Source organism: Gymnoscopelus microlampas (genome assembly GCF_963454915.1).
Source record: "Gymnoscopelus microlampas genome assembly, chromosome: 14".
Lineage (NCBI taxonomy): Eukaryota > Metazoa > Chordata > Actinopteri > Myctophiformes > Myctophidae > Gymnoscopelus > Gymnoscopelus microlampas.
Genome location: NC_139951.1, coordinates 37,436,633 through 37,446,040, shown reverse-complemented (window position 1 = coordinate 37,446,040; position 9,408 = coordinate 37,436,633). Strand labels below are relative to the sequence as shown.

General features: G+C 40.5%; 1 protein-coding gene across 1 annotated transcript; it reads right to left on the bottom strand.

The window, feature by feature from the left end:
* Window positions 1-2,204: 2,204 nt before the first annotated feature.
* ddit4 (DNA-damage-inducible transcript 4) lies at window positions 2,205-4,825 on the bottom strand. The gene is made up of 3 exons (XM_084078588.1): window positions 4,692-4,825; window positions 3,789-4,014; window positions 2,205-3,383 (listed from the first exon to the last, which is right to left on the bottom strand). The coding sequence occupies exons 2-3, from the start codon at window positions 3,973-3,975 to the stop codon at window positions 2,881-2,883; spliced, it is 690 nt and encodes a 229-aa protein (XP_083934714.1). The 5' UTR covers window positions 3,976-4,014; window positions 4,692-4,825; the 3' UTR covers window positions 2,205-2,880.
* Window positions 4,826-9,408: the final 4,583 nt, after the last annotated feature.

The following is a 9,408-nucleotide window of genomic DNA, read 5'->3' as shown; positions in this document are numbered from 1 at the left end:
CAGAGATACTTTTTAGGCACTTGTGTTGGATCTCTGTATTCAGTGGTTATTCAATCTTAGACTAGCATGGTTGAGCTATAATTTTACATGCTAAAATGTATTATGTTTTTAACAAGGCCTTAGAATAAACATTAGAGCTTATGCTCACGTAATGATTTTTTTTACAAGGCCGTGGATTAACCCATTAAAACAGGGAAAGCATCTGTGTCATTTGAGCTAAAAATAATAATTTTATACTTTGGCTATTCAAAAATAGCAGATATACAAGCCCATAGCGTGTCACTTCGTTCCGTGCTACGAGCTTGTAGATCTGCTGTTTTTTAGGACGATTTTTGAAAAATGTGTGCAAATCTTTGAATATATATTCTTTTAAAGCAAACATCTTTAACTCAAATCTTTGCTTCTGGGGGTCCATGGAACAAAATATTTTGAGATGGGGGTCTGCTGCCAAATACATATAATTCTGGGGGTCCTTGACATGAAAAAGTTAGAGGACCACTGATATAGAAACATATACGTTTTGAAGAAAACTTTTAGGATTTAAAAGACATTTTGTAGAATGGGCCTCAAGTCTTAATGGGTTAAACAGTAGAGCTTCTGCACAATTAATGATTTTTTTTTTTACGAGGCCAGAGTTTAAACACAAACAGTAATGCTTTTAACACACCTAATGATTTTTACAAGGCCATAGTTCAAACAGTGATGCTTCCGCATACCTGAGACAGGTGCATAACAGAAGACCTCTGTGTTGACAACAAAGAACAAGGACCTTGTTCTTTGTCAAGGATCTGGTTATTTTAGGAGAAGGATGCACCAAACTTTTGCTTTTGTTCATTAGAAATAGTTTTGATTGCAGATGAAGTAGGCAGTAGGAGTTCTGCTCTCTTGATTACTTTATTTGGTGATAAAATATTATGTATGCCAGTAATGCCACCTGTCAGCTACACTATGTTCAGGATCAGATCTGCGACAAGGGGCCTGGGTAGTGGGTACAAGAAGTGTTGTGAGCCCCCTACTCATTAATTGCAACTTATATATGTAGTGATTTAGAACCGAGCTGGTATCGAACCCCAGTCTCCCCCTCGGTAAACCGACACACAACCTACCGTGCCAATAGAGCTGAGTCTAATTGGCAGAGTTGTTGTGGCAGAGTCTTGTCCGGGTCCACTACATCTGGGATGGTTGTATGGCCCAGTCATATGTAATTATTGGGGGTGTTACAACCATTGAATTTCCCCCAGAAAATATTATGCATGGCAACATTTCCCATATTCCCATTTCAATAAGAACTACAGGTGTTTCAGGACTATTTTTGACAAATATAGCGATGAAAGTGAAGGGATAATAATGTATGTCTTAAAATGTAACACTGGTTAACCCCCTGCCATGGGCCTGGGGGTGGTCGCAACCTCTGGAGTTACAGTGTACTACAGCCTACAGTATATTGTCGCTGTCGGGCAATAAACAGATATCTCCATTTTTCACAAATCAGTGCTATTTAATACTTTTGTACAAATATTGAACTAATGAAAAGTATTAAAAAGCGCTTCCTCCTAACTCCATTGGATCCTCAAATCTGTCGGTCAAACCACCTAAGGGCGGCATCAGAATCCGCCCTCATAGTTACAATTAAACTTCGGTCTGACCGCGCCCTAACTTCAACTTTGGAGATGTTTTTTTCAATCATTGATTAGAATGCCGAAAAAAAGTAATGGTCAAAAACCTCCCAACTCCACTTGAGCTGTATTTGGGTAAAGTGATGATAATAGAAGGACACATTCAAGTATCTGACAATGTATAAAGTCAGTCACCATACCAACTTTGATGAGGCAGTATTTTGTTGATCTAAAAACAGGTTTTTCCATTTCCTGAAAAGTTTGGACATAGCTGGTTTCTGTCCAACAGCAGAGATATATTACATTGTGGCGTAACATGTGATTTTCCACATACACCACACTGTGTGAGAAAACGGTGTGCCTGCTGCTCTGTTACTGTAGTCATATCGTATGTGTGCAGCTCGGGATGGTTTTCCCTATCAGACCAGTATTATTAGCCACATGAACACTATGTAGTTTAAGTAGTTTCATTCAAGACCTTGAAATCGTCAAACGAGTGCTACCTTCAGATGATTCTGTGGGAACTCAAACTTGGTGAAGATAACATAGCTTTTGGCAGATCTCAAATCAAATGGAAAACGCACAAAGTTGTTAAAAAATAATTTATTCTGCAGTCATGAAAGTACAAAACAGTGCAATGCTGTGAATATATGGATATCAAATAAATACAGTTGAATGTAGGACACTCTGCAAGAATACGTTGATAAAAGGAAATCAAGTAACATTTGACACCTGCTTGCATACTCTACATACCAAAAAAAGTACTGGTAGGAATTTTCTCTTAAATCCAAACAGTAACTAAAAGGCCCCTAATTACACAACTACTTGCCATGTAAAGAAAAGAAAGAAAGCAAAATGATACCAATGGTCTCAAAATAACATTACCATATAGCTAGCTGCCACTTTATGGTTTCAATAGAAACTGAGGTACAAATTCTGAGCAATAGTTAAGAAAATGCCTATTTGTCAAATATAGTGGTTGGTAATTTGCAGAAGTGCATGCCCGTTAAAAGCATTTAAGGTGTTGACCACTTTATCCGAGTACCAATAACTGTGGTTCCCTTACAGTAGGAACAATAGGCTACATCTTTTGTTGGTTAAGAGGGCAACGCGTACAGTACATTTAAAAGGAATCATTAATAAGGCCCTTTTCTGGGCTTAATTTTAAGAGCTGTTCTGTATCAATTGGACATGGTCTAAAAAAGGTTTACAACTAAACACTTTCAAGAACGGTCCCTCGATGCGAGTTTATCCATCATCTCCATCAGCATTCTTCAATGAGCAAATCTTCGGAGCTATACAGTTTCTTCTTGATCACTCTGAAGCCAGTGCGCAGTCTAATGGCTTGCCTCACGGCCGGGACGGAGCTGGATTTAGTGCTAAACAGGCCTTGGATCTTGGGCCACAGTCCGCTGGACTCCAACCGCAGCACCAGAGTCAACTGAAACGTCGGGACCAGACAGGGGTCGACGGCTATCTGCTCGACGCTCTCGCAGACGAAGCCGTGCTCCACGCACAGGTCAATGAGGGCCCCGCGCAAACCGCACGGCTCGCTGGCCGCCAGGTGCAGGAGCTCGTGTCCTATGTGCTCCAGGAGTTTCTCGGGGATGAGGAGTTTGGTGCACCTCAGGGCACAGTCCGAGTCCTTGGCTTCCCTCAGGCTGCGGGCGATGACGTCCACCACCTCTTTCAACAAGCTCTCCTCCGTCGGATCGTAGAAGAGGTCCTCGTCGGACGGATTGAGCAAGTCGCACGAAACGTCGGACCCTGATGAAAAGAAAGTGCCAAATTAGTAAAGGAGAACATTAATAACTGTGTGTGTGTGTATCAGTGGTTCTCACTCCGGGGACCCCCGGGGTTCCTTGGGGCGGAGGGTGGTCCCCAGCAAAAGTAGTTAATACAGCCTCACGATCATTTTAACTACTTTATCCATTTATACGTTGGCTATTCAAAAATAGCAGATCTACAAGCTCACAGCGGCAGCGCGTTCGTGCCGCGCTGCGAGCTTGTACATCTGCTATTTTTGGGGTCCCCGACTCCCTGGCACAAAATTTTCATATGGGGGTTCGCATCCTTTTTAGGGGGTCCTCCTTGACATGATAAAGTTTGAGAACCACTGGTATACATAACTTCTGATGAACGGTTTTTAAACAATAAACACATTTTTTTTACCTGAGTCAGAGAGATCACTCCTGCTGCCATTGTGCGAACGGGAGTCTATGCTGCTGTTGTTGCCTCCTGCACTGAAGTCAGTGAGTTTCTGCACCAGTCTGCTCCAGGACAGCCTCCTGGGAGAGGCGTCCACCGGAGAAGGAGGTGAGCTGCCAGCACTGTCACCGGTTGCAGAGAGAGAAGGCATGGTTGTTGACGTCTGTGTGTGACTTGTTTGTGTCCAGTTCTGTTGTTGAGCAGGGGAGACAAGATACAGGTTATGTTTAGGACTCTGGCGCATATCAAATACAAAAAGTACAAAAAAACATATGTAATATATATATCCAATCCACTTTATTTATAGAGCACATTTAAAACAGCGTTGAGTGCTGTATACTCAGTAAACAAATATGAAATACTATTATAAATACTGAGATTTTAACAAATATTTTATTAAAAAACTATTTAAAATCCAGACTTTTTTTTCAAGACTGCACAAAAAACATGTCAATATCAATACTTCAAACCAAAAAAACCTTCCTAAAAAAAATATTGAAAATTAAATTGTCATCTACCACAGAACATAAAGTATCATTATGTTTGCATTAGCCTCTCTCTCTCTTATTATTATAAGAGAGAGAGAGAGAGGGGGGGGCTAATGCAAACATCCAACTACATACATATAAATGTGTTAGAATATACAATATGCCTTCATTTGTTTTTATTTTATTCCAACATATGACAGAATAAAAGAGAGGAAACATAGGCAACTATGTTGTCATTACCGATCAAGTAACTACAACGGATTGAACTTGACAGCCACACAAAGTCTTTGTTGGAAAAACAACGCATAGAAAGTAGAAACTGCTATTTGGTATCAAATTGTAAAGCTCGCCATTGTGCAGAAGTAAGATAAGCACTTACCGAATGTATTCCAATAGCCGTCGATAACTCGTCGAGCTACAAATTTGTGTTTTTATTGTGAATGTCTATGGTTAAAAAAGGCTGCAGATAAAGTTGTTATTCTGTCCATGAATGTCCATTCAACTCAGCAGCTCTTCTGGCTCTGCAGCTTTTCCTGCAACAACAATGTTTTTATATGGGCCGCGGTAGGTACACACCCACTCCTCACCGGCCGTCCAATCGAAAAGGGAGGCACGGCATCGGGAGGCTGCATCTTGCCTGGTAACCAGTGGTTGCCATGTAGGCTTATTATAAGCGACTTTGGGCTTCTTTTTCTGTAAAGTTGCTTGTAAAAATTGGTAGCTGCATTCGGGTTGCGTTTTTTTTTTGCTTGTTTCTAAACTAATTGAGTGCACTTACTTGCTTTTTTTTTTTAAAACATTGGTTTTCAAGTATTTTCATACATGTTATGTGTTGTTAGAATGTTTAAAAAAATATATATATTCCAAATATTCCACATTATTTATTGCATCACGAAGCGTTGTGTGCTTGTGGATCTGATATTCTCAAATAGACGACTCATATAGGTTTAAAGTGCTCATGTGGCCTAATAAGTTGTTTCTTTTGGGCTTGTTTTCCTGGTTTGTGGACCTAGACCTGGTTGCTTGTTTCTCTCACAAACTCTGGCAACACTGCTGGTAACATGCCAGTACAGAAGAAAGAAAACAGTTGGGTTATAAGGGGTGGGGGTGAATAATAGACCCCAGTGTCATGGAAATGTACCAAGGAAGAACTTGCCTAGACTTGCCAACTCAGGTACATATTGTCATTCTGTTAAATACCCCCCCTCCCAAAAAATAAAGAAATAGGAAACTAATATGGATGGATGGCACTGAGGTCGGTATCACCACTATTTAAATAAATAAATAAATAAAAGGGGCCCTGGCTGGCTGCAAGCACAGCTCAGCTGGTTCAGTGTTGCAGCAGTGCACACATTACGTCATCTATTTTTCTCCCTCTACCATTACATCATTATTCTTCAGCTATAATCCAGTTTATTAGAAAACTACCAATAGTGTTTCATTGATTGTCATTGCACGTACACAAAACATACATTACACACGCACACACATGCACACATTAATAGGCCTAAATATGTAAATGTTGTGAATTAAGTAATCCTCTGTTCTACAAGCTTTAATCAAGAGTAGTGACTGCATGCATGGTCCTGTATTTGAGTTACTTCTCTTAAATCCTATTCCATTTTTTGGGGAAATGTTTGGAATATTTAAAAAATAAGAATTGTTTTGCCTATAATGACATGACCAAAATAGGGACGCCAGGGTTAATGTGCTAAAAACAAGGGCCTGTACAACAAGATGACACAAGGCAAGTGTCCTGAACACAGCATGTTCTGAAATATTAAGCACATGCAGAGACTACATTTACAGAGGTTAAATATACATAGATATGAAACATGAATGATAGAGCTAAGCAGGACATGAACAGATTGTATGCTGTGCAAGTGTGCATACAGTGATGTAATAAGAAAAAGATGATGCATACATACATTATCTGTGTGAGATTCTAATGGGTAGCTTATTAATAGTTGTACTTCAATGCCATATGTTTGGGCCTGGAGTGTCTCTGATAAAGTACAGCGAATGGCATCACAAGCTTATCTGCAGCTTCTAGACCTGATCAGTATTAGCTCAGTACAGATACTGGGGTGCAGGTCAAACCTCCAATACTATATATACACACCGTATATACTTGTATATATATGTGTGTCTGTCTGTCTGTCTGTCTGCCTGCCTGCGTGCGTGCGTGTGAATAGAAAGGAAACACTCAAAGTGACCATAAGGGTTCACTGAATGGCTTGAGGGGGATGAAAATGATGTGAATCATATGCTATGGCCTTTGCAGTCACCATATCTCGACCCACGTCTACTCTACTGTATGTGAGGTTTTGGGCAGATGTGTTGAAAAAACACACCACCACCACCATCAAAACAACACACAAGGGAAGATCCTTTCTAAGAATGTTCTGTTCCTCTAGTGGAGTTTCACAGAGCCTTGTTGTAGCACCTACTGTACAGTATGCCAAGGCACTGGTGGCTGGTGGTGGCCAAACACCTTACAGTATATTGAGACATTTAACCACTTAAAGCATCGATACTAAACTTGACCATTGGCTCTGTACTTGGTTCGCTCTCTTTTCCCCCCTACACCAATCCTCTTTGCCAAAAATAGCCGATCTACAAGCACACAACGCCTCGCAGCGCGAGGCGTTGTGTGCTTGTAGATCGGCTATTTTGTGCTAATGTTCCCCTCACTCCCCTGTAGTAACTCTGAGGACACCCTAGGGGTCCCGGACCCCCTGTTGAAGACCAGTATATCAAGTGTGATTGTATTATGTTCCATGTCTCAGTTGACACCAATACCAAAAAATAATTCCTTGTGTGAACCTCATACTCCATCCATTTTTATTCCAAGTTCTGAGTTATTTAATGGGAGTGTTGATTTTAGATGTCGTCACCTTATTAAACTAATGGCCTAAGTCATTTTTTCAAGGTTTTCAGGAAAAATAAAAAACTGATCCAGAACAAAACTATATGATATTTCTTAATCATTTCACCCAAAATGTTTATAACAAATTATGACTATTTAAATAGAAATAACACTGACTGTCAGTTATGTAACATAAGAAAGTCAAAAAAACACGTGACTTAGGCCAAACAAAAGGCCTATTTTGTCCTAAGTCACACTAGGGAGTTAGGCCATTATACTAAAAGGGGCGTGTTTTATACTAAAAGGGGCATGAACAGCATGATCCTTTTCAATTAGGAGTTGGGCGATTTTACCAGAGGTGGCCAGTGTCATGAGGAGATGATTTAGGCAAAAATATCATTTCCTCAAAAAATGACTTAGGCCATTAGTTTAATAAGGTGACGATGTGCTATCAAAGTATAAAGGACTTCCTACTTCATGCAGCAAACTTTCCAAAAACAATTTCATTGTGCATAATCTATTGTGGTTTCACCAGATGTGCCATTATTCAGTTACTGTTTATTCACTGAACATTAAACAGGACGTTCTGATGTTATTAAAACACTTTGAACCGTCGGAAAGATACAGGAGCAAGCCACAAAGTATACTGATCTACTGTAGTATCTAGGTCAATTACTTCATCTACATATGACACACATATAAACTGCCAAAAAAGATAACAGGTCAGACTAAGTCTGCTGTATATTGAGGTTTGCTTACCCCACCAAAAAATAAAATTAAGATGGGAAAGGAGCCAGGTACATATACTGGTTTGAGGAGTATGAAAATGATGTGAATCATAGGGCCTTTGCAGTCCCCGTATCTCGACCCAAGTGTACGTCGTCTACTACAGTAGTAGATCGCAGATGCTGCATCTCAAGGGGTTATTCGTCATAAAGAATTTCAAGATAGATAGATAGATACTGTAGATAAGGAAAAGAGGGGGGGGGCTGAGGATAGACCCCTGGTGGACTCCGCTCTATGAGGTTTGTAGGGTTTAAGTCAGGGGTCTTCAACGTTTTCAGGCCAAGGACCCCCTAGCTGAGAGAGAGATGAAGCAGGGACCCCCTACTCTATATTGTATAAAATTGTGTTTCAGATTAAAGTTTTTTTTTTTACTTAGTCTGTTCTTTTTTCCCTCTACACCTATAGCCTCTTTGCCAAAAATAGCCGATCTACAAGCTCTCAAGCGCGAGGCGTTGAGAGCTTGTAGATCAGCTATTTTTGGCCAATGTTCCCCTCAGAAAAGGAAATCTAGGGTTCAAGTGGTTAATGTAAAAAAACGAAATCCTATCACACAAAGATTTGGCGGACCCCCCTATAGTAGCTCTGAGGACCCCCTGTTGAAGACCCCTGGTTTAAGTAGTTAATAATGTGTTTGGCCACCACTAGCCACCAGTGCCTTACTGCATACTGTACAGTTGGTGCTACAACAAGGCCCTGTGAAACTCCACTGGAGGGACAGAACATTCTTAGAAATGCTATTCCCTCATGTGTTGTTTTGATGGTGGTGGTGGGGAGCGATGTTCTTTTTTTTTTTCAACACATCTGCCCGAAATCTCTCATACAGTTTAACTGTATGAGAGATTTCGGGCAGATGTGTTGGAAAAAAAAACATTGCAGTTATGGTTGCACAATGTGTGAGATCTACATATGCATGTTTAATCTTGGTAGTATACAGCAGAGGTCTTCAATGTTTTTCAGCCCAAGGAGCAAGGACCCCTTTAGCTGAGAGAGAGATGAAGCAGGGACCCCCCCACTACATATTGTATATAATTGTGTTGCAGATTCAACTTTTTCATTTGCTTGTTTGATTATCATTCGCACTTAATTAATGTTGTATAAATTAATGTTTATTTTTTTTTACATATTAGCTTCTCTATTATTTCATGTGAATGTGTATTTTCAGACATTTAACCACTTAAAGACGCGATACTAAACTTGACCATTGGCTCTGTTCTTGGTTTGTTCTTTTCCCCCCCCTACACCAAACCTCTTTGCCAAAAATAGCCGATCTACAAGCTCACACGCGAGGCGTTGTTTGCTTGTAGATCGGCTATTTTTGGCTCACTCCCCTCAGAATCCTATCACACAAAGATTAAGAGGACCCCCTGTAGTAACTCTGAGGACACCCTGGGTCATGGGGGCCTCGGCCGGGGCATAAGTCCCTGCCAGAAATGACGACCCC

Excerpts from the sequence above, each read along its gene's own strand:
- ddit4 (XM_084078588.1), bottom strand. The coding sequence starts at position 3,975 with ATGCCTTCTCTCTCTGCAACCGGTGACAGTGCTGGCAGCTCACCTCCT. Across the intron at positions 3,384-3,788 it reads GAGTGATCTCTCTGACTCAG|GGTCCGACGTTTCGTGCGAC; the intron begins GTAAAAAAAATG and ends TCTTTTCATCAG.